General features: G+C 39.9%; 1 protein-coding gene across 1 annotated transcript; it reads right to left on the bottom strand.

Moving 5' to 3' along the window:
• Window positions 1-538: 538 nt before the first annotated feature.
• Window positions 539-22,751, bottom strand: LOC117438841 (rho guanine nucleotide exchange factor 28-like; the record flags this gene model as incomplete). The annotated part of the gene is made up of 4 exons (XM_034074226.1): window positions 539-579; window positions 9,250-9,433; window positions 20,440-20,529; window positions 22,604-22,751. Coding segments are annotated over 4 exons (447 nt in total), but the record flags the coding sequence as incomplete, so codon positions are not given.
• Between the last annotated feature and the right edge of the window lie 2,098 nt (window positions 22,752-24,849).

Below are 24,849 nucleotides of genomic sequence, written 5' to 3'. Positions count from 1 at the left end.
ATACAACTGACTAACCATTAATGAGACTTCTTCCTCCAATAGCTGTTAGATACCTCCATGTAAATGACAATGGGAACTGCCATATGTTTTACATCAGGCATTTCTTCCAGTTAAGACAAGTTAAAGACTCACAGTTACCCACAAGGTCTCTCTCAGAGACTGACTCCTCAGATGTAATGAATCATGCTATCTGAAGAATGACGCTTCGTAGAAACAGGTTGTGCTCCGTCCAGACTGGCAGCTGAACCACCAACTGCACTAAGGTTCAGCATAAATGCAAGAGCTGTCTGGTCCAAAAGCACAGCTTGGTTCTCAATCCAGCTTTCCAGCCCACAACTACATAACAGATTATTTCAAATAATAATCATTTGCACATGTAACTATTTCCACAGGATAGGAATGGGCAGGAAATGTTGTCTGGTAGGCATTAGTCACCTTATTTATTTGTTAGCTCTGAGAGGTGCTCAGATAGCTAAGCAAAGGTTGCTGCTACTCAACCAAAACAAAGTTTAATATAAAGAGAAACCCATACCTTTGTATCTTCCTGGGACAATTCACCAGATGCCAAGTTCACAGGACCTGTAAAAGCAAAGATTCTTGCCTTTAGTAACAAGCAACGTCAATTTGGGTCTGCTTTGGTTGCTGCTCCTGGTCACCTTCATTTTCAAAGAAATGGGGGACACAAGGAGCAGGCAAGTGAGACCACTGGATACGGGCAGCTCATGTATCTCCTGTCCCCACAGCAGTGTTCCTGTGGGCAGTGTGAAAGCTGGATACACAACAGTGCTATGTTATTGTCACGCTTATGTCCAGGCTAGGCAAGCACCACGATTTCTCAGCCAGCTGCTGATTAACCCCCACAGACTCAGAAAACCAACAGTTTGCCATTCCTCACAACAACTCTGCAGAGTAGCTGTGCTCTGCTTTTCTACTGCAGGGCTTTCATGTGTGGTTTTTTCTAATGGTTCTGTCCCATGCCTGTTGGGAAGACCACAGCACGTGCAAAACAAGGGACACACTTTGCAAGTTTTGCCCAAACACAGCCTCAAGGACTATTGTGAAAGAGCAAACAGGAGTTATCTGGCTATAGGAATGCAAATGAACACCAGCATCACTCAGGCTTCCAGGAGCCTTATTCTTTAGTGAACATGTTTTAAATAATAATAATTATATAGCCAGAGTTATGCTGGTAAATATGTTTTATTTTATACTTAATTTCCCAACTCAAGCTTCACATCTGTTCCAAGATAGATGAATCCCTCTCTGTTATCAAGCTCCAGCAAATAGTTGAACTAAGTATGGTTCAGCAGCCAGGATAGGGTGGTTTGGGAGACGGTCTTGAGAAATGTGGGGGTTTGGGACCTCTGTCCTTTCTTGGCATTGCCCAACGTCTATACTTGAGTTTAGAAAAAAGAGCTGCATCAATATATCTTTGGAAAAAAACAATTCAAAGATATCTGCCTATTAGCGAGATCACACAATCTTCAGCAACAGCTCAGCAACCCTACCTACCCTGCAGGTCCCTGAGAGGCCAAGTTCTGAGATGCTATTATGGGCCCCCTGCAACCAGTATGCCTGATGTTCCTCACCCTAGCAGTGCCACTTCATGCTGGCAGGAGTCAGGACTGAGTCCTTGTTGATTAGAATCCTGATCATTAATTTTTAATTAATCCACCTTCTTTAATTAATTTTCTGCAGTAGTCACATGTATACCTCTCCTTGCATTCTGACAGTCACAGAACACAAAATCACTAGTGCCACCAAACAAAGCATTCCAGACACTGCTTTTCAGCTATAAGAAACAGACTATTTCTTCTATAACTGTAACTGCAGAAAGTTTCTTTAAAAGCTTCAATAGGAAGATATTTTTACAGCATTGTCATATAACTGGCATTATTATTATTATTGTGCTATTGTTGTTGTTAGTATTATTATTCAGTTTCACAATACTCAGAAATAAAAAGCTGGTTGCTCAATACCTAACAGTATCCATTCAACTCATGGGCATGGAATTTTAAGGTCAGAAAACAGAAAAAAAGCACAAACTACTGAATTAGCCAAAATAACACCTATTTCGCCTTTTGTTCTGGATCCCTGCTGGATAATGTATCACTCCATGTATTTGAATTTAATTAAGTTGGTATGGGAGGTTCACTGGTACGCTAGTAGCATAATCTAACACTGACCCACTGCTTTTGTACGATTGCATTTCACAAGGGGCTTCTGATAGCACTGTGTTTTAGAAGTTCGTTTATCTTGACTTTAGGTCCACCCAGAAGTGAGGAGTTACTACTTCTTGGAATAGCAGCAGATTTAAAATCTGAGGGAGATCCTTTCATGACATGAATGAGCCAAATTAATGACCTAAGCCTAGCAACAATTTTATAAAGGAAGTCACTGAATGCAACTGAGTTGTAGTAAAAAGTATTCTATCAACCATTTTGTATCATTTCTGCTTCTAGGAGCAATGATTTTAACCCAGTCTTGAAAATACTGGCAAATGGAGAGTGTAAGACAGGCTGCTGGTCACCAGTAGCAATCATTCATGATTTTTCATTATCTGGATTTGGTGGTGGTTAGTGGAAGAGGTAAAAAAAAATAAACTGAAAAAAAGTCTCATTTCTAGAAACACAGTTACCAATAACAATATCAAAATCCAAGATTAAAAAACCTTGCTGCTCATCAGCGTAAAAGCTATAGGCTCCTCATGTCTACAAGTACTTAACACAGACTGCAAAGCGTGCAAGCATAATTACTACAACGAGTTTGTATATAGTCCTGCATACTGCCAAAACATGGCATATTTTGCTTCTTGCTGCTAAACTATGGGGATTTTTTTTTAAACAGGCACAAAATGATGCATAAAAGCACAGAAGTGTGTAACTTCCATTGAAAACAGAAATAGGTAGGTGTGCCTATGCCAATATCTATGTCAAGTATCTTTGGCATAAAGGGGGGATGAGAAACTTTACAATCAGAATCCAAAATGAAACTAGAAGTCCTGAACTGGTGATTCTTCCTCTGGACAACCAATATCCACTGATGTTCATTACCTGCTTGGGCCAAATTGGCCAGAATTGAAACTGCTTTTAGTGAAAAACACCAAAGTAATTATCACTTAGAAGTTGTATTGCCCAAGCTACTGCCACATATAGTGCTACCAATCCAGGCCATTCACTTTCTATCCCTGAGAAGCAGCACAAAGATAACGCTGGGCAAATGAATACCCAGAGTCAATGTTTGCACACTGCATCAGCAAAATAATTCACAAACCTTTTATGGTAAATTGCCACTTACACTTACAATAACAGATGCATAGTTTGCAACTGATAACAACTGCTTATAATATCTCTATAAATTTCCCTTATAATGGCAGAATCCTGCTGGAAACGTTGGGTATTTTTTCAGCACTTCTCCAGCACTAAAAAGGCACCCTACATGTTTAAACAAGAGCTACATGATGTTTATGTCCCTGTTTTATCCATTCATGTAAAAGTTTCTAGCAGATGCCACCTGGAACTGCAGTCCCATTCCTTTCCCTCAGTCTGCCCCTGGTCCTATCAGCAGTTTATGCAGGTGCTCATAGTCCTGCTGCCCTAAGTAGGGCTGTGTCCAGCACTACCACTGAGCAAGACTGAACCTCTCACGGAGCTCACGGTTTTCAGCTTATTGCTTTACCCACATATACAGCACCAGCCACACAAGCAAATGGCCAGCTGATGGATGAAAACCTTTAATTAATATCTAACAATCGTGCGTAAATACCTAAAGTGTCATACTTCTGACGCTTTTTTTTGTGGTTCTCTTTTTTAGCTGTATGTAAGACATGCTTGTATGTCCAATGCATACCAGCATATGTTTTGTTAATGAAAGAGCATTCTCATCAGCAAGCACAGTCACAAAATACTTACAGAGGTAAAATGATCACTAAAATATTGAATGTCTAATGGGAACTTTTCCACATTAAGAAGTCTGGACTGGATCCCAAAAACTATTCATACCAAACATTATTTTATTCCTATCTTTATCGACTTGTTTGGCTTTACTGGATTTTGCAAGCTGGAGAGTTCATTCAGTTAAACACTGCCCTCTCCTGGAAATTTCTGACACTTTTTCTGTCTCATAATAAAACTAATTGAGTCATTTCTGGTCACAATAAATGACATAGTATTTTGTGCACATTTTAGTCTGACACTGGAAAAGATACACTCCGTAAGGAATATCACAATTTACACAACTCTTGGTGTATTTCACTGTTGTCTACTTACAGGTTTCTAGTGTTACGGAACATAGGATCTTCCTGAATAGTGTCTGAATTTGTGCCAACTTTCTAAAGCTTTTAAAGTCTGCAAATTATGGAATAAAAAACTATATTATGGAATTAAAATTATGGAATATAAAACTGTACCTTCTACATGGCTTTTTGTACTGCAGGGAATTTTTGGACCTTCCATCGTCTCAACTTGGTTTGAATTAATACTCTATTAAAAAAATCAAAATAACAGTAACTATTTGACGTACATGACATTTATCTGAAAACTCAAAAACAGTATCAAAGCCTATTAAACAAATATGTTATAAGCAATACCAAAATGATTGAGAGAAATTCCACAGAGTATTCTATCGGTTACCCTCCAAAGGAAACCAGTAGCAGTTCCTCAAGAGGGAAACTGGTAAAATATTTTTAATTGCAGATGAGAAATTACCTCCTGGTTACAATATATAAGGAAGCCAAAGAATCAGATTTAACATTTACAATACATTGTTTATAACCTCCTTCTCTATGAGAACAGCAGCACAGCAGCTTTGCGTAACAGCTCTGTTCAGAAGTCTGATTAACCTTGAGAGCATCTCTACAGAGCAAGAAATTTTGGTGGGTGAGCAATACAAAGAACCTAAACCAGGACTAAACACTAACTATGTGGTAAACCAAACTGGAATGCAGGAGCTGCTCCCTCCCTGCATCCATGGCCACTGGCTGGGGTGACCCCCTCACTCAGATAAACACACTGACTAATGACTCCTGCTCAAGAGGAAGATGGAGCTAAGATCTAATGCCTTATTTTAGCACCTTCAAAGATTGTAAGTAAAGGATGTGGAGGATAGAATGTGTCCTTTTGTGTAGTTTCATCTACAACTCTTCTTGCTTTTAGTTCTTCCCTCTAGTTAGGTTGCTGTGTATTTGCCATCTACCAGAGCAACAAACGGAAAAGAGGCATGGTAACCTGAGTACGAAAGTGAGGGATGACTCTTGGCAGAATACTGCAGCCAAACTGATTTGAAAGCAGTCAAGCAAGCTATAACCCCCAACTCAGTGGGGATAATTACGTTTTTTCGCTGCTCCTCTGTATGTCCTCCTACTCCTATACCTGCCAGTCAGAAATAAATCAACTGCTTTCAGGGCAACTACTACATCTGCCCACCACCAGGCAACAAAATTATTTACACTATCATAAGTTATCTTGATCATTTTGGATGATTATCCTGGTTTGGCCTTTTTTCTTTTTTTAATACCCTGACACTATTTCACATATATTCATTAGTCCTGGATTTCTTTTCCTCTCACAGAGCACCTCTCCCCTGCACTGCCTGTGCTGTCTCCAGCAGTAGAGACAGCCAAAAGAATCACCTCCACAGACTGCTTAGGGCTTTGCTAGAGGTGCTTGATGAACCATACGGCCTCACTGATGGGTGCTGCTACCACCACCATGATTTCTGCCCCAAGGAGGTTCCACAGAGCTCAAGCAATTCCACGCTTTTCCTCATCATCTCCAAAAACCTCTCCTCTGTATTGCCTAGTGCAGCCACAAAACCTGTGGGTCGACACTTTTTAAACTGCAAAGCCCCTGCAGGTCTCCAGTGAGAGCATGGCTCCTGTATGGGTAACTAGCTTACTGACAAGTTGTTTAACTTTTCCATTACTAATTAGACTTGTAAGGATCGGTTAAGGGACTAAGAACCCACAGAGCAGGACTAAAACACATATTTGAGAAAGATTGGGATTTTTTTGCATGAATAAATGCAAAAATAGTTTGTGCTTATCCCTAGGTCATGCACTGACACATAAAAATAGTGCTGCATGCCACCATAACTGGGACAAGTCCCTCCTCTTTAGTCCACATCTGATGCAAGCCTAAAATAGCAATGTGGTCATTTATGCAGTGTCAAGATACAATAAACTAGATGTACAGTCTTGGTCTGCTGCTGAATACTCCAGTGCAGCAATAAATTCTACCTCTACTTTTAAAAAGACTATGTATCATGAAATTTCTAATGCTACCTTATGCTTTGGTTCCAAGTAAGGGCTGCAAGTCCAAGAAAAAAAAATACCTTTTACCTTACCCATTGCACATAATACATAGTCTAAACATGACACTTTGATCATCCCCCCACATATTATCACTTCAGGATGATCTCTGATGTATGGGAAATGAACTAAACTATGTGATCTTCTCAATTATTCTGGCTTATTTCTGCTTTATTAAAAATAGTGCGATATTAACACCAGGCAGATCTCCACAATGGAGGATCTAGACTGCAAGTAGATGAATAAGCAGACAGGAAACCCACAAGTGAAAGGTAGCAGCTTTTTCCTGAAAACACCAAGAAAAGAATTTTGCAGCCTTTAAAGAGTCTTTATCTCTGAGAGCCCTGCAAATATCTACCACACCACACTTTCTCTTGCTATTTCTAAGACTGAAAAAAGAACAAGGATTTGATGAGTGTAAGAAAGAGGCAATGATACAAATAGCAATGCATTCTTTATTACAGTCTTGGGTTTGCTATTGAGTTTACTATTGTTTCCATGGGAAAGCTACACACAAACGGTAGGTATTCTGCAAGCTACAAACACAGAAGAACTTCTTTGTATTAGAACAAATCAAAATCTTTGCAGTGTAGATACACAAGATTATACATAAGGTCTCTACAATACATCACACCTTAAGTTTTTGTGCTAAAGATAACACATGGATCACACTCTAGGCTAAAAAAAAAAAACAAAAACATACAGAATGTAATAAAGACAACCCAAGGAAAATCAGCATCCAAGTATGAAAGCATAACTTAGGCATCGAAAGTAAAAGATTTTAAGACGGGGAAAAAAAAAAAAGCCTATTCTTAGTGTGGTTTTATTTCACTAGTTTTATATAGTCATGTGTTATTAACCCAAAACCATAAGTGAGCACCTGCACTGCTATTAAAGATCATATGATTTCAAGTGTTTTCCTCTTTACTTCACAAAAATTGAGAGGCATCCTGAAGGATATCACAGCAGTGCTCTAGATACCTTACAGTAAAATAAGACCTACTAAGCCATAAGTAAACTCTATGGCAAAAGCCTGCACTCTGTATTTCTGCTCTAAATGATACAGTGGGGTTGGCTGTTGATAAAGGCTTCCAGGCATTACACTACTAGACAAAAGAATGGAATTAAATTATATATTACAAAGTACCAACGTGAATACAATGGCAATGCAATTAAAGACAGAGATTGCAGGAAAGATTCACTGTAGAGTCCACACGGATTCAAAAACAATCTGGGAGGTAAAGGAGGCTTTGATAAAGTGCTCAATATCTCTTATCCTCCAACTTCACGCATACAGTGTGCTACACTTATGCAAAGTAGAAGCCCACAACAGTAATCCTGTGATTAGGATGCTATTAGTGACAGAGGCAGCTTAAACTGATAGGCTACTCAAGAAAAACAAATCCAGCCTAAAGAGTCTATAGTTGGAAATTACTGAATAAAATCTCTGGACAATCCCCTGAGCTACACAGGTATTTACCTGGTAAAGAAGAGGTCTATCCCAGAAGTATTTTCTGAAGAGCTTAATGTCCGACTCCAGCAAGTGCTGTGTGGTGTGGCTAAATGTCAGTGTCAGAGCTCCTGATGAATGAATAAACTGCACCCAAGCACCCTCACTGATCTCCGCTCTTGAAATGTCAAGCGAGTGACTGCCCTGGAAACTGGAACAACACACAACTTAAACCAAAGCAGATGCTCTGCGCACAGGTAGAATGAAAGCACAGCCGCAGTGAGGTTCTGGTTCGCCCTTGACACAGCCCAATGGGATCTCAATGTACCCACTGCAAAAAAAATTGAGGCAGAAAATCTGAAACATCCACCAAAAACACAGCTGGGCAAACAATACTTACCAGTTACTCTATTCAGGCCTAAGAACACACAGCTCTTTCTGGCCATCAGCAGGGAATAACTGTCAGCACTAGATGGTTACTCATTAGTAAAATAAGCCACAAAAGCAAGCCTTGAAAACACCTATTTCTCCTAAATTAGCAATAGTACCTTTTCCTGTTAACCTTGCCATATATAGCAGTAGGACACAACTGGCAGCTAGCAGGTTTTTTATCCCACAACTGTGAAGGACAGAAAGTATCTCAAGAGAGCACAGCACTGGTCGGATGTTTCAAAGAAATGAGACATTCATTAGGATAACATACAAGAACATAATGTACTGTACCAGTGTTCAAGGGGTATTTTTCAAACTGAAGTACAGGTTAAGTCTCACATAAAGTACAAACTGCATGGAGCCAGAACCAAAAGAGCCACATACCAAATAAAAATGTAACCCAATTCTTGTCTATTTCTATTTGCAAATAAAAGCCAACACTGAGAAGGGGCAACTGATGCTGAAGACACAAGACACATATACACACATATACCCCACGCAGCTCCTCAGGTCCATATATAGGAAACTCCAGACAACTTAAATGTTCCAGAAATTACTTCAAGTCGTTTATTAGTGTGGCAGCTCTCTGGCAAAATAGGCATAGCTGCAGCACTGGTTTTGCTGCAGGCTATCCATCCATATGGATAAGATATCCATCCATCCCTTATCCATCCTTACCTGAGCTTTACTGTGAAAGTCAGGTCCTGTGGGTTTGTTCATATATTTATAAAAATAAGTATTTGTCCGTATGTGTTTTAATGGGTGTCCTTACTTTTTGGTAATGTGTCAAGATTCAGTTGCAGCAGTGCTGGGAAAGGTACCTGATGGTGCAGCTGGTCCTCTGTCACATAACTGACTATTAATTGACTTGTAAATGTAATGAAGGATGCAAAACATAAACGTTCTTCAACTGCAAATAGTTTACCACTTAAAATGGTAATAAAGGCAAAAAGCAACAGAAACCAACACAAAATAATCAACTCTCAATAACACCAGTACTCCCAAACATCACTTAACAGATAGGAGATTTTTAGAGGAATTAGCAAACCATTATACTCACTTTGTGAAGACCTTTACAAGTTCAGAGTGTCCATTTTGTAAAGCCAAATCTAATGGTGTTGCTCCATCATCATTAGGTAATGCTAGCGCTGATGACCCTCCAGGCTGGGCTGCTAAGAACTGGGAAAGCTTAATCAAGCCCAATTTCATCACAAGGTGGAGAAGAGTTTCTTTATGTTTAGGCTCTGAGAAAACACAATAAGCAAACAAAATCATGTGTAAAAAACTCCAGCGTTTTCTTGGCTAGGAAGCATAAAAAAAAAAACTTGTTATCATCTGCAGAAATACCACAGCTCAGGCTCAGACCTACAAAAGTACTTTGGCAGAGTACAACTCTCAGTGAAATCAACAGAGTTTAAATTCCACCTACGGAGCTAAACTACAATATCCAAATGCCATCTAATTTCATCAAAGAATCACAGAATCATAGAACAGTTTGTGTTGGAAGGAACCTTAAAGATCACCTAGTTCAAACATACCTCAGACAGGGACACCTTTAAACCAGGTTTTTCAAAGCCCTATCCAACCTGGCCTTGAACACTTCCAGGGATGGGGCAGTCTAAACTTCTCTGGGCAATCTGTTCCTGCATCTCACCACCCTCATAGTGAAGAATTTCCTCCTAATATGTAATCTAAATCTACCCTCTCTCTGTTTCAGGTCATTACCCCTTGTCCTATACTTACATGCCCTTGTAAAAAGTCCCTCTCCAGATGTCCTGTAAGGCTGCTTTAGGTACTGGAAAGTCTGCTCTAAAGTCTCCCCTGAGCCTTCTCTTCTCCAGGCTGAACAAGCCTCACTCTCTCAACCTGTCTTCATAGGAGAGGTGCTCCATCCCTCTGATCTTACTCCTAGCAGTCCTCTGGACTTACTCAAGCAGGTCCCTCTTGTGTTGGCAGACCCATAGCTGCGTGCAGAACTACAGGTGGGGCCTCATGAGAGCAGAATAGAGGGCAGGATCCCCTCCCTCAACCTGCTGGTCACGCTCCTTTTGCTGCAGCCCAGTGTACGCTGGCTTTCTGGCCTGTGAGCGCACACTGCTGTGTCCTGTTGAGCTTCCATCAACCAACACCCCAAGTCCTTCACAGGGCTGCTCTCAACCCAGTCTCAGCCCAGACTGTATTCATGCTTGGGATTGATCCATATGCAGAAAACAGTTTGAATTAGATAATCTCAGCATTTCTCTTTCCCTGCTTGTAGTACAACATTCAGCACAACAGGTGTCCCAATATATTTCAGAAAACAGTTGAGGCAATTTTCCCTCTGCTTCAGCAGCACAAAATATCTGGCAGCATGGCCAAGTACCAAAATAAAAATAAATAAATAAATAAAGGAGGCAGGGGATGATTTTTCAAGGCATCACTGCAAGAGACCCTTAGCAGTACAGCAAGCCATAAGCTGACAATCATGTGGGTAAAATATACAGGATAATTCTTGTGCCTCCCTTTTCAGAAAGGTGACCTCACCTGTCAGTTCTTCCTCTTCACTTTTTAGCACATAATCATCAAGCTCAACAGGATGAAGCTTAAAATAAATGAGTACACAATGATAAATTAGTCACTAGATGCTGATTCTCTACCCAAGCACTTCCTTGGCTTTTATTCAAAGATGGGTTTATCTGTCTACATATATTCTCAAACACAAAGCCTCTGCAATTTAAAGGCAATAAATAAAATTAAGATTAAGAGCCACTTAACCTGATCTTTACACTGACATTTTGGTATGAGGTTAAATATAAGGGTATATTCACAAAGGTCAAATATTTGAGGGCAGTTACTCTGCCTAAGTAGAGATTAGTAGCTCTTAGAACAACTGGCTGAAATCTATTAGGTTTCCGGTGAAATTTATCATCCTGATTCAACACACTCTTTCTTCCCTGCTACCCAACCAGTTCAGAACACATTATTAAAAATTATGTGCTCCAATGGCAAAGGAAAAGCAAAGCACCTGAAGCATACATAGGTATGCACATTCATTTGTGCAAATACAGTTAAAATCAATAGTAAATTGCTGTCAGATTTCCTCTCTGCATCAATATTTACAAGATAAAACTGTCTGATGGAGAGCAATCCTACAGCAGAAAAAGCAGTTACATAGCCAAAAGCTAATACATGAGTTTTTCAGAAACACTTATGCACTGAGCAAAAGTATCGTGTAATCACAAGCAAATACAGTGGCTCATGGCTGACTCTTATTCAGTTTAAATACTCCCTTTGAAAGTGTCAGGAATATTTATTTTATAGAATTATAAAAAAAAAACAACAAACCAACCAGAAAACCAACCTTGAAGAGTCCTTAAGAGGTCTCTCATCCACTCCTTGCCTTAACACGATTGGTTCAACTTGAATAGCTCCTGACAGATGTTTGTCCCATCTGTTCTAAAAACCCTCCAGATACAAGAGGCTTTCACAAACTTCATAGGCCATCTACACAAGGGATAATTTTATCCTTTCAATTAAAAAGATTTCAAATGCTTAACTTAGCTCACCCTTTTCCAATATAAGCTTGCTGCTTCTTACCCCATCCAAACAGGCATAAGACCCACATCTTTCCTTTCACAGCTTCCTTTTGCATAGCAAGAGGCTGCTTGTCACATCTCAGCTGAGTATGTTTTCTCTGGACATCTTATTAACCGGAGAGTTGCCTTTCCCAGAGCTGGACCTTTTGGAATGCTGTTTTTAGGGGGGAAATCATTATTCTCCTTTGAAAACACTGGACTTGAAATGTTGTAGTATTAAAAAAAGCTAGTTCTCCCATCTCATAAAGCCAGAATGGCAAGGAACCTAAGGAACTTGCTCTACCACTTCACAGAGAAAAATTACTGCATAATCTCCACTGGTGATGAGTTTTTCCTCTGACTATTCAGTGGCAACCCATCCAGACTTCTACCTTTCCACTTCAAGAGGAATTAAAACTTTCAACAGCATCAAATCCAGGAAAACCAGGTCAAGCTTCCTTCAATAAATAAAATAAATTCCAGACCAGATTAAAACGGAGCTTCAGAACACGAGACTCCAACACTGTAACCACCAGCAAACCTGCATGTAGCATCTGAAACCTGTTTTACTGCAGTTCTAACAGAGGCAGACACATTAGCAAGATGCAGGGGAAATTCTTTATACCAGAATATCACTAAACATATTTACAGTATATACCTAAGTATTTCTAGAACACACATGTAAAATGCAACATCATTACTTTATAAATAAAGTCATCTTCAGACTTTCCTCTTACTTGTGGCTAGCCAAAACGTGATCTAGTGCATTAGCATGTCCATGCAATGCTTATCGTTCCAGGTTTTGGGCAATAGATATTTTTCTTTGTCTCCCCATTTCAGATTCTAGGCCAAAATGTGTTCAGTTGGCTGCTGCGATGATCTGCTGCAAGTTCCTAGGCCATAGAGGAAAGTAATGAACTACGTTTTTTTCCCTCAAAGGTCTGAAAAGTATTTTTAGTTTTGGTCTTTGGAGGCAGTGATCATTGCTGGATTTTAGTTACCAACATTAGTATGAATTACAGTGTTTAAGTATCTATCAAGTGAAACGGCATATACATTTCAAAGTTTTCAAGCACATACAACCTTCATGTCCACTGAATCCAACTCAAGCATTTGTAGAACTACTTTGCTAAAAAACAACATAGAACCATAGAATTACCTGGGTCAGAAGGGACCTTTAAAGATCACCCAGTCCAACCCCCCTGCCATGGGCAGTGATATCTTTCACTAGATCAGCTTGGCCAAAGCTCCATCAACATGACTTCGAACACTTTCAGTAATGAGATATCCACAATTTCTCTGGGCAACCTGTTTCAGTGTCCCATCACCCTCATCATAAAAAATTCCTTCCTTGTATTCAATCTAAATATAGACTATTCCAGTTTAAAACGGTTGCCCCTTGTTCTGCTGCTACAGGCCCTGGTAAATGTCAGTCTCCATCTTTCTTATAAGCCTCCTTTATATATTGAAAGGCTGCAATGAGAACTCCCCAAGTGCTTCCTCTTCTCCAGGCTCACAGGAGAAATGTCACAGCCCACTGATAATTTCTGTGACTTTCCCCTTCACCTGCTGCAAAAGGTCCATGCTTTTTATGTGCTGGGAATCCATGTTGGATGAAGTACACCAGATGCAGTTTCACAAGAACAGAACCCACACAGTGAGCGGCTGGGTAAAGTCAGAACATAAAGAATATGGAAGCAGGATAATAAAAATGCTGGGAGCCTGTGTGTCTCACTTGCTTGGAGAATGCCCTAACTATTCAGATACAGTACAAACATGTGCGCCAGTGTGTTCCCTTTCTGTGTTTCTATATTTCTTCCCCAGAGATTGATAGCATCGTATGTGCTTTGCACTAGTCCCAGTGCTATTTCTCTATTATTAAGTATTAATCACACTAAGTATCTGATTAACTACTAACCACACTCCAACCCTCAGATTAACAACACAGAAACAAAAAGATAAACTTTCATCTGAACTCCATCCTCTGAACAAAACTTCAGCCTGGGGCCACCGGGTTTCAATGTACATTGAGACATTGCAAAAAAGCCAAATAAACTTAGAATCATAGAATCATAAAATAGTTAGGGTTGGAAAGGACCTTAAGATCATCTAGTTCCAACCCCCCTGCCATGGGGACACCTCACACTAAACCTTGTCACCCAAGACTTCATCCAACCTGGCCTTGAACACTGCCAGGGATGGAGAACTTGCTCTGGTGCAGGCAAGATCAGGACTTTTCCACTCAGCAAAAAGGGAGCCCTTAGCAAGAAGAATAGCCTTCTCTCTGCTCGGGCACTGCAGCAAATAAAGTTATTCTTCTGGTGGCTAAATCTTAAAAACAATGCAGTATGAGTAAGTCTGTTACAAAAGAACCTAGTTCTAAAAATAACTAATAAACATCAATTAATATCTGTGATCTTGAACACTGTCTACAACAACAATTTCTATTATCTCACCCTGAATATTCTAGTAACAAAGTTCTACCTGCCTGACATAACAACCTCCATGTAAGCTTAAGCTAAATTTGTTCATGGCTAGCTTAAATGCATGTGGTAGCAGAACCACCAGGAAGCTCGACCAGCTGTTTTCACCCCTGATGTACTTTGTCAGAAACAGCAACTCACATTCCTCCCCATCCCTCACCTCTACAGACTGTGTTTGCTGGACTATTCTCCTTTTATTACTCCCACTTGGCTTGCCCAGGATTGAGCAGAAGCTGATGACATAAAGCAATTACTAATAACTTCATGATACTAAAATCTGAAATACAAATTGTAAAATTGAAAGCATAAATGCAAAAGTAAATACACTCTTTCAAAAGAAGAAAAGTATTTTTCACCACAAGTCTGGTTGAACACTGCAACAGGTCATGCAGATAGGTTACAAACTGTCTACCCTTGCAGGTGCTCAAAATTGATCCAACTTCAAAGCCAGTGGAGGGTAGGACCAAGCCACCTCTAGGGACCCCTTCCATCCAAATTGTATAACATAAAAAAAAGACATGATGACTGCTATTAAACTTATAAATAGACACCCTAAAAAGAAAATATTTGCAGTAAAAAGAAAGCTAACATTCTGAAACAACTCATTTTGAGCACTTTTCCAGAACAATTTTCAGTCCACCAACCTCCTCTTAAAGCTTTTTGCCATGACAGAACAAATGGCATTTTCCCACACTTTTCACTTTCCTTCCCCCTTCCCTCAAGGTAGATTTCAAATGTGGCACAATGGGTTGGAAAACAAGCAAAAAAAAAAAACCCAACAAAAACAAACAACGACAAAAAGAAAACCATCAAGAATTTAAAAAATGTGGGAAAACATCATTAATTCAACTGCATTCAGTGGCAAACAGGAAGAAGATATGGAAAAAGGAAAACATAAGCTTCTTCAACATATTCATATTTAAATGGTATAAAGCACCATTTCCATCAAGACAAAAAAATAACAGTTCCTAAGATCTGAAAGATGTCTGATTCATACAGGGTCAGCTACTCTGCAAGGCAAGTGGTGCTGTAAAAGATGCGCACTATCAGGACGCTGTTTTGCATCGCATCCTGATTTTCCAGCCCAAACGGTCCGTTTGACTTAACACAGAGCTATGCCAAACACAGTCTGTTTTAAACATTCAAGAAATCCTTTTGTTCTTCCTTGCACCTGAATCCTTTCCTGTGTCCAAAACAATAAACAAATATTTCTCTCTGACAGAAATGACTAAGCTCTTTCTGGGCTATGAATCTCATTCATTTCCTGGAAGGACACTAAAAGCCACAAGACTTGTGACTTGAAAAGCAAGGGAGACATCAAAACTGGCTGACAAATTCCAGTTTTTCCTGGCTTCGTATTTTCACGCACTGCTATTCATTTTTTCATTTTTTCATTTTTCCATTAGGTATGAGATTGTTTATAAAGCCATTTTCAGTGGACCTCACTGCTGCAAAAACACACACAAGTGGTTTTGTGAATAGACAGTGGCTGTGATGCACAGTCAGGTACATAACAGCCCGTCGGAGGGCACAGCTGTGCTGACATCTCCCCTTTCCACTTCATATCTGGCATATCCCCCTTTTCTTTAATTAGATCCCCTATTCATCAGACCTTTATCAACACCCAGAGGCTGGCATCAATGCTGCTTGAGAAGAGGAGGAAACAGGGGAAGGTTAAACTCCATCTCAAGGGTGGACTGTAAGGAGTCTTGCAGCAGTTTCAGCATCAGGAAGGCTTCAGAAGCTTCCTCTAGCCCCATGCAGTAAAGGCTGTGGATGGTGCTACCATCTACACTGTCAGGTGAAATTTCACTTGACTGTACTGCTTTTCCTCTGTCCCATGCAGTTTCCAAAGCAGAAAACTCCTACAGGGCCAAAGATTTGTCTGTTTCTCTAACCTCCTGAAATGTCTGACAAAAAACAATATTACCTCTCCTCACAAATCTTACCATAGCTAGAAATACTTATCTGCTGCTCCCAATGTTTTCCTAATTCCATGGAAGAGAACATGGACTTTGCCATCATATCCCTTTCCTTCTGCAGGAAAAAAGAAATCTAAAATTCCAACTGAGGAAAAGGCAGAGACAGTATTCAATTTAGATCAAAAATACAACATGCATCAGCCAGGTTTGAACTGGTGCAACTTAGTGGGAATGTGTTTAACACCAAGTGGAAATAGTACCAGGATTTACAAAGAAAAGGGCAGGGAGAGGGCAGCAAAGTCAAAAATGACACAGAAAATGTTAAGAGTGTTCCCTAAAGGCAGAGTATAAAGCAGCAGGGCTGGGTACTTCAGTTCATGCCACAAGACCCAATCTTAGAAAACAATTATGAAGCATTTATGAAATAAAATGGAAATTCTCCTTCTTCATGAAAGGGAATTAAACAAGTATGGACACTTCCTTATAATCCACAACTAATTTTCCTAATTCAGGTCATCATTTTATTGCTTCTACTGATAGCTTTAAACCTAAAAGAGCACTCTGCCTCTTGAAAATAACTAAATAATGGCAAAGCCAGCAGCAAATGTTCTTGTTTGGTTACCAGTATAGTTAAATCACCCAGACAAACCTGCACTCACACTCCCAGCAATACCACTGAAACAACCAGAAACAGAGATGCCTTCAGCCTCTGGTGTGTAAGGCAAATGGCTCCAGTGCTCCTGCTCCCTCTCTGACAGCCAAGGAAAGTAGTAAGTGTGTCAAGGACAAAAAAGTTGCAGTGCAGATGCAAAACCTATGTCAGATGGTCTCTGGGGACTGACACTCCTAAAACACTGCCATAACTTGATGGTACTAAGAGAGGAAAGGTTACTTGGAAGCATTTTTCTTTTCCAACTTAAACTACTCCATCTTGGTTCTTTTTTTCAGTAAACTGAAAAACTGTTGGAAGAAAATTATTATATTTTTAAGCAGCTCTACAAGTTATTTGCTTATTATTTAATACTGATTGGATACAATTTAATACATAAATCAGATAATACAATTTTCAAAAGGAAAATATCCTTTATAAAGCACAATCAAAAAAGAAAATCAGCTTCTCCCTCTCCCTCCTCACTAACCCTCCTTCCCCTTTCTTCAAACCCACCAACAAATAAATGTGTGAGCATAGCACCTCTGTTAGGTCCCCAGTTTCCTCTAGCAGCAAACTGCTTGTGGGCCAGGTGATGTCAAAATCCAACCAGTTGGTGCGAGTAAGCAGCCTCTGACACGGCTGTCACACAGGCACGTACTACAAGCGAGGATTACTGAAAGGTTCATGCTTTCCTGTTTCTTTTGTTGAGCTTTTAAACAATGTGGCTAACAAGTCCTGACCTGCATGACTGCACTAAATTACTGAATTATTTGCAAGGCTCCCTAGACAATCCAGGCTCTCTCTATCCAATCCTTTTTATACCTTATAAAGGGAATACAAACACTTCTTCTGAATATGAAAACTACTATGAATGAATTATTCTTCTATCTTTCCATCAACCCGTAAGTCTCTAAATCCTCATAAAAATGAATGAGGTCCAAAACACCAGGATGGTGCAATAATTTTCTCCAGCCATGTGTCACTCACAAGCAAATTTGTTCCAGTACAAATAACCAAGCACTCTGAAAACTAACAGAATCTCACAAAAATGAGGTCCTAACTAGTGAAGGATGATAGCACTCACATCTTTGACACCACCAATACTAAAAAGCCACACATCATGACACCATCAGACCTCTGGAGCAAGGAGTTGCAGGTACAGCAGCTAGGGAAAGAAAGTCTCACCTTCTTTCTATATCCTTATAAAGTCTCTCTTTCCCACCCATTTTGATCTTTCAGAACATGGGGAAGAAATGGAGTGCTGGGACAACTCTTGATCACCTCATGGTGGAAATTAATCAACTTCTCACCAGGCTGAGATCTGAAGCCCTCCTGCCCTGGTCCACCCACTTGTCCTTCCCTCTCCCTCATCTGCACACACAGGGCTTTCTCAATTATGCTTGGCTTCTTGGCTTTGGGGACAAAAACACAGTGATGGGGACAGCATGAGGAAGCAACAAGAGTCAGTGCTTCTCAGAATCAGGTTAAAGAAGAATATAGATGTAGAAAAGAAGAATCAAAGAATAAAGCTGTATGAAAGAAGAATCAAACTATATTGTCAGAAAGGAGAGAGAAGGATACAGGAGCCAAAAAAAATATACAAACTGCTTAGAGGATACCAAAATGTATGTCAGGCCTTGCCCAAGCTGGATCCCAGAGAGAGAGACAAAGGAAATGACTGACTTCCCTTAGGCTGAAGGCCAAGCTGTACAGAAAGCTTCCAGGAGCCCCACACTCAACAAGGGTGGCCAGTAAAAACTGCTGAGGCAGGACTGCACTGCACTGAGAGCTCCTCACTGTGGCTAGGAGGCCCCCAGGAATTCAGATTAGCTTTTGTTTTATTCAGAAACAAGGAAAGAACACAGCTTCATTTAAGAGCAATAACTGGGGTACAAAAGGAGATGTCACCTCTTCTGTGTAACAGTGCCCATGTGGCAATCTCTAATGAGGCATGCTTGTATAACATTTCAAACCTTCACAGAGACTTTGTACAGTGACTGAGGCACACATCCCTGCTTTTTTGCTGTATTCAAACTTTGTTTATGTATAACATTTAAATCTGAAAAGTGAACAAAGACTGGAAAAGACATAGAAACATAAAAATACCAGTCCTATAAAGTATCATGAGGGCAACATACTCTTTTCCATACAAATGTTGCAGCACATGTAAAAATTAACAATTAGCATTACCAAAACTTAAAGAATTTTGCTATTTGCATTGCAGTCTGGTACCAGCTGAGCTATCTCCAAACCTCTGAGTGCACAACACACCCAGCATAGGCTCCCCCATGTTTCCAGCAAGTAGGTACCCAGCTAGCTTTGCCCAAGCATCTCTCAGTACCATTGTTATCCTGCTGATACTTCTGCATTGGGCTTCAACTGGTTTTGATGAAAAGCTTAGCCAAGTCTGTGAACAAAACTATAGTTGATTTCTTCAGACTTTGAATCAAGATCTTCATTGCTAAGATCCAACAGCCATTCCAGTAGCTGAATAACATGAACAAATATTTACTACACATCAAAATGAAACAAGTATCAGCCTTTTTTTTACTCCTATCTAGCCAATATTTGAATGAGACATGGTATTTGTTTTTACATCTCTTGAAAGAGCTGTTTACAACAGACAGACAAAACCCATCCTTCTCCTGAAGAAGGCAGTAGCAGATTTCAAGCTATGTGTCATTAAGAATTAGAAAGATTTAAGAAGGGAAAAAAGTCCTCACCTAAAGAAAAGGGCTAAGTGCTGTACTTTTACTTCCCAGAAGCTTGCATGAAACTCTTTTTCAGTTTGGCTCACATGAAAACTGCCTGTCCTCCAGCTTTTAGCAATTTAAAGTGCTAAAAGGAAAACAGCCAAAAGTACCAAGTTTTCAATGAAAAACATACGAAGTCATCAAGTTTAAGAGTTTCCAACCTCAGCTATAAATCAGGTGGGTCTGCAAAAATAATTATACTATTCAGCAAAATCTAACAACAGTTTTCTGTTTGCAGTCAAACCTGAAACCAGGAAAATTTCACTTGATTTTGTTACAGAATTTTCAACAGCCCAGCCTAATGTAAAGTTTCATGTATATTTCTATCCCACTTCCTCTATAATAAAATAAAAGCAACAAAGCTTGCTTAGTGATATTCTCCTCGAAGAATGGTTATAGTCTTAAAGCATAAACAGACTGAATGGTGCTAAAAACTGTATTAACTCTGTACATCACTGCCTACAATAACACATTCTTCTGTTTTATGACCATCTCCTTTTTGTCTGTGTAATTAAAATATCTCACTTGGTTGGAAACATGGCGACAGCATCTCACTGCTACAATCCTTGCTTTTTTAAATAGACAGCTCTTTATTTGTGAAAAGTCAGAGTCTATTTATAAATAAAGAACTGCATTTACACTGAGTCAAGGCACAAAAAACCTTCTGGAGAGACTAAGTTACAATAACCATTATTATCCTTTTTAAACCTCTGGGCACAAACCAAATCTCTCACTGCCCCTCTCATACTTGAGCAATTTTTCATCTTAACCACAAAATAAAACACTAGGATTGAGAACCTGGGATAAAAATGATGAGACACCCTACTCTGAACTGTGAGCAAAACCATTGTTAAAAGCTTTCCAACTGAAAATAAAAGTTTACCACCTTCTGAGCAGCTTCCAAGGATGTTCCAAGTCGACGGCAACTCTTCATAAGCAACGGCCATCATTAAATCATTATCCAGGGACTGCAGATCTTTGTCCTTAGCCCAAATTTATCCAGCAACAGCTCATGACTAGCGGCAGTGACACATTCTGCATGATCAACCAGAAAGCGAGACAACTTGCAAGACAGATTCTCCCTGTAATTGACAAGGCAGCTGCCGAGGACTACAGGTGAGTATCCCCTTGTGTACATTAACACAGAGACAGCAACTGCTTCTTGGCATCCATGACCTGTAATTATAATGCAGATTATTCACTAACAATACCTATGTTCAGAAAATTCATTAGTTTTTCCTCATTCCCCCCTGCCTCCAAAAGCTGTGACTACTTATCCAGCATTATTTCATTCTTTCCTCTAATCACATCACTATTTCTGGTGATGAACTTGGACTTGACTAGACTGAATTGCCAGTCCTCCCAGTTATACTGACATAAACCAAGAACAGTCTTTCTAGGTGAAGGCTCTTTAACAACAATGGAAAGAAGAGGTAACTATATCAATATGAAATCCCACAAATCAAAACCTTGAAGGTTCCTGGATAAGAATTACGTAAATGAGATACTTATTACCAGAGTGGCACAGTGGCCTGCAACACAAACTCTGAATAATGTATCTATTTAACACCCATTTTGTACCTACTTGGTGTCTCCATGTAGGCCAAAACCTAGAAGCTTTTAACTAATGCATGATTCAAGCTTCCAGCAGACTTGATTAAATGCTGTATCAACTCTCAAGCTTATAGTTGGGACCCTCGAAGTCCAAGGTAGTTTGTCTCTCAAACCTCTTAAGCACCTTGTGCATTCCTCCTCCTACTTTGCTATCTAAGTGAGGGTGGCTATCATATATCTAAGAATTGCAAGCTATAACTCTCACAGGAGAGCTAATCATGACATACTATGGGTGCAAATCTAAATTCCCCAAAATATCCCTGAACGACTGCAAGTATATATGCAATCTAGCAACTGCAGAAGGAAGCATGTACTTACCACATCTGCAGTTGTTTTTTAAAGTGCTCTGCGTTCCCTTATGTTTAATTTGGCCACTATGAAACAACGTTAACATCAGCAGGACTATATTTTAACCTCACACTTTATTTTCATCTGTTAATGGCGTCTGCTGGGAACAGGCAGAGGATTAAGTGTTGCTTGCAGCCTCCTGTTTTTATTCATAGCTCAGAAGCAATCATTTAACAGTGTCATTTCAGCCTCTTAAAAAAAAAAAAAACAAACCAAAAACCCACAAAACTTTGCTGTCCCGGGAATAAGCCTAGCATTGAATTTTCTCCAGTTGTAATCCATGACAATCATTTATCATTTCACGAGGATCAAAGGAGCCACTATGTAACAGCAGCAAACTCCCTTTTATACTCAGCAGTTATTTTCAGACTCTAAATCCCCTTTAGAAAACAAGAAAAAATAGCAAGCAGATCCTTTTGCACAGGTACACCATGTCTATAGCCACCTACTCGCACAAATGAAAAAGGTCACAAAGCACACAAGAAAGACAACAACCGGGGTTTATGTTACATCCGTAAGGGGGGAAAACGCCAAGGCAGAGAGACAGCTGGAAGGCAAAACAAATCCCCCTGTTTGCAGCAAGGCACCACTGGAACAGTTCCACTGACACCTCTGTACTGAGTATAGCTCCAGCAGATCTCCAAGCATTGCATGTCTCCATCACGAGGGCCTTGGAAGCTGGGGGTGGCTGCTGCATCAAGGGAAAAGCTCAGAAAAAACATAGCTTTTGAGGTGTTAGGATGCCTGGAAGTGAACAATTACGGAATAGAATTAATTCACATTGAAAATTATGCCATTCCTGAAGACACCACTTTAATGCACACCCAACTGTGCAAGCCCAGTAACACTATCTACCCTGATACTGCGTTGGTATCACTGTTCATTGCTATGAAAGGCAGGAACACCTATCGTCAGTGAAATTCAGCCTGGATCCTGTATTTCCTCCATTGGATCCTGCAATTCCTGCATTTCCTCCATTACAGCGCCATAAACCTGAGTTTGTACCAAATCATTCAGTTGTGCCAGCTTTGACATGGATGTAGGGCACAGCAAAGAGAGCAAAAATGTGAACAGTAGTTAACACTCACCTGCAACAATAGACCGAAGAGCATTGTCACTAACTCGCTCTGCAAACATTACATGCCTCTTCAGGGATCCATCATAAACAAAGTAAAACTCAGCATCCTTTGGGAGGTAAATATCCTTGTCAAATTTTGCATGTATAATCACCTGTCCCTGGAAAATGAGAGGGGCTTTCAGAAGCATACAGTAAATTTCTCACCTCCAGTGTATTTCAGATGCAAATTTATTACAACCTTTTCAACAATACTACACAAAGGCTGTGATCCAAAACCAAAAATCTACAGTTTTCTACTTCCACTTAGAAAATAACACTAGTTTTATGCTGACAAGCAAAGGTGATTTAAAAAAAATGCTTTTTAAATAATGCCTTTCAACTAATTCCTTTCACCCTGACACAAATGTAACTTTTTATTTGAAACACATTGGAAAAAGTGAGTCAGTGAATCAAACTATCTTGCTATTCAAAAACCCACACAGTGTTAAAAAAAATAAATCAGAAGCGCTTGAAATTATCTTAGAATCAATTTTACAAAACATAAGCACTGATATAATTATACAACTGACTATGCTGGTTTCAAAGAATACTAGTTCCCAGATATCTGCCTGTGGGTTTCTTTATAGCAAATGGAAAGCAAACCAGCCAAGAAAATCTGTCATACAATAGCTTCAAAAAGGAACAGGAAAGGGATCTGAGAAGCAGCAAACAATAACAAATGTCTGACATGTCTGAGGGAGGAAATTTAGATGAAGTTGTATTTCCCTGGAGAAGAGGACAGTGTGCTCCACTGTGCCTCAACAGCTTCCACGGTTGTTCTAAGACAGAATTGTTCCAACATCTGTCAAAAACGGTGTTTTCTGGAAATCACCACTACAGAAGAGTAATACCTCAGACATCCACACTTCCAAACTACACCTGCCTTGCCTCTGTTTGAAAACAGTTCCTACAGCACTGGCTCCACCAGCTCCATAAACAAGTCTGGTAAAAAACAAAGCACAGCTCAGCAGCACAGAAATTTTCAGTGGTTGAAAACTGCAGTTACAACCCTGACAGTCCTGTCAAACACCCAGCAGCTCCTTCCCTGTTCATTATACAGCAAATATACATCTTACAGCAGCAAGAGTCTTGCTGCCCCCCCTCCCCTCTCCAGCATAACGTCTTCACCTTCCTTCCCCAAGGACATCTTTATGGTCACTTGTAACGATGTAAATCCTGCATTTGTTTTCCTCTTAAATGTCGGCAACTCTTTTGAACTATGCGGTAAAAGAAGCAAAGGCTAGTTTCAGGCACAAAATCCTCCTTAGATAGGATTGTTTCCATTAAGGATAGATGTAAGCAACATTACGAATCCAGTATCAAGAGCAAACATGCCTGACATCCCCAGAAACTGATAATGCACCACCTTTTTTAGTAGCCTAAAGTTTTTGTTGCCAAGTGTTTTTCTCCTATTTCTCTTTGGGTTTTTGCACTGTTTCTATCGCAGAATATTTAAGTTTTTAATCCTATGGTTAGTTGTGAATAGCCGTTTCTGTCTGGATGGCTATTTGGGGGGAAGTAAGAAACAGGGTAAGACCCTGACGACATTCCGGAGTCTGCTCTGGTGCATGCCTAACTGATGCAGCATGGTACACAGAAGGTGCAGCAGAAGTTCTCCCACGCAGGCACTTGTGGCCACAACTCCCAAACCACCTCTGTACCCTCTGGACCCCTAAGGCTGAGGGACTACATTAGCCCACCAGCTCTTGCATTTTCTTTGCACTATGTGAAACAAGGGAGAATTTTTGTAGGCAATATTTCTGATTTGTTAAGCCTCACTCTAGGGAGGGAGGGGAGGGAAATTAAGCTCAAATTGTATACTGCTCCTTTTCTTAAAATGTTAACTTAGAATCAGTAAGGACAGAGGAGCATCTTGAACCGATCAGACTGCATAACATACAGTCATGAGGGAGAATTTCATAACTCCTTGACTTATAATGGGTTAAGGAAAAAAGACCAAGTGGAAAAGTTCATATGCCTAGGACAAAAGTTTTTCATAATCCACTCCTTTCAACCCTCTAGATGAAGAAATTGCTGCAAATTTAACCAAAGATTTTACAGAAGGAAGGCAAATCAGCAGGTAGCTTGTATGTGGCCAAGCAATTAAGTGATTCATTTTGAGAATCCCATGTGACCCAAAAGGAGGCTTAAACCCTGTATTACTTGAGAGAATTCAAAGATAACAGAAAAAGTAACTTTCACAGGGAACTATGCTAC

Source organism: Melopsittacus undulatus, unplaced genomic scaffold (genome assembly GCF_012275295.1).
Source record: "Melopsittacus undulatus isolate bMelUnd1 unplaced genomic scaffold, bMelUnd1.mat.Z mat_scaffold_701_arrow_ctg1, whole genome shotgun sequence".
In the NCBI taxonomy this organism is placed as follows: Eukaryota; Metazoa; Chordata; class Aves; order Psittaciformes; family Psittaculidae; genus Melopsittacus; species Melopsittacus undulatus.
This window is presented reverse-complemented; position numbering and strand designations above follow the sequence as displayed.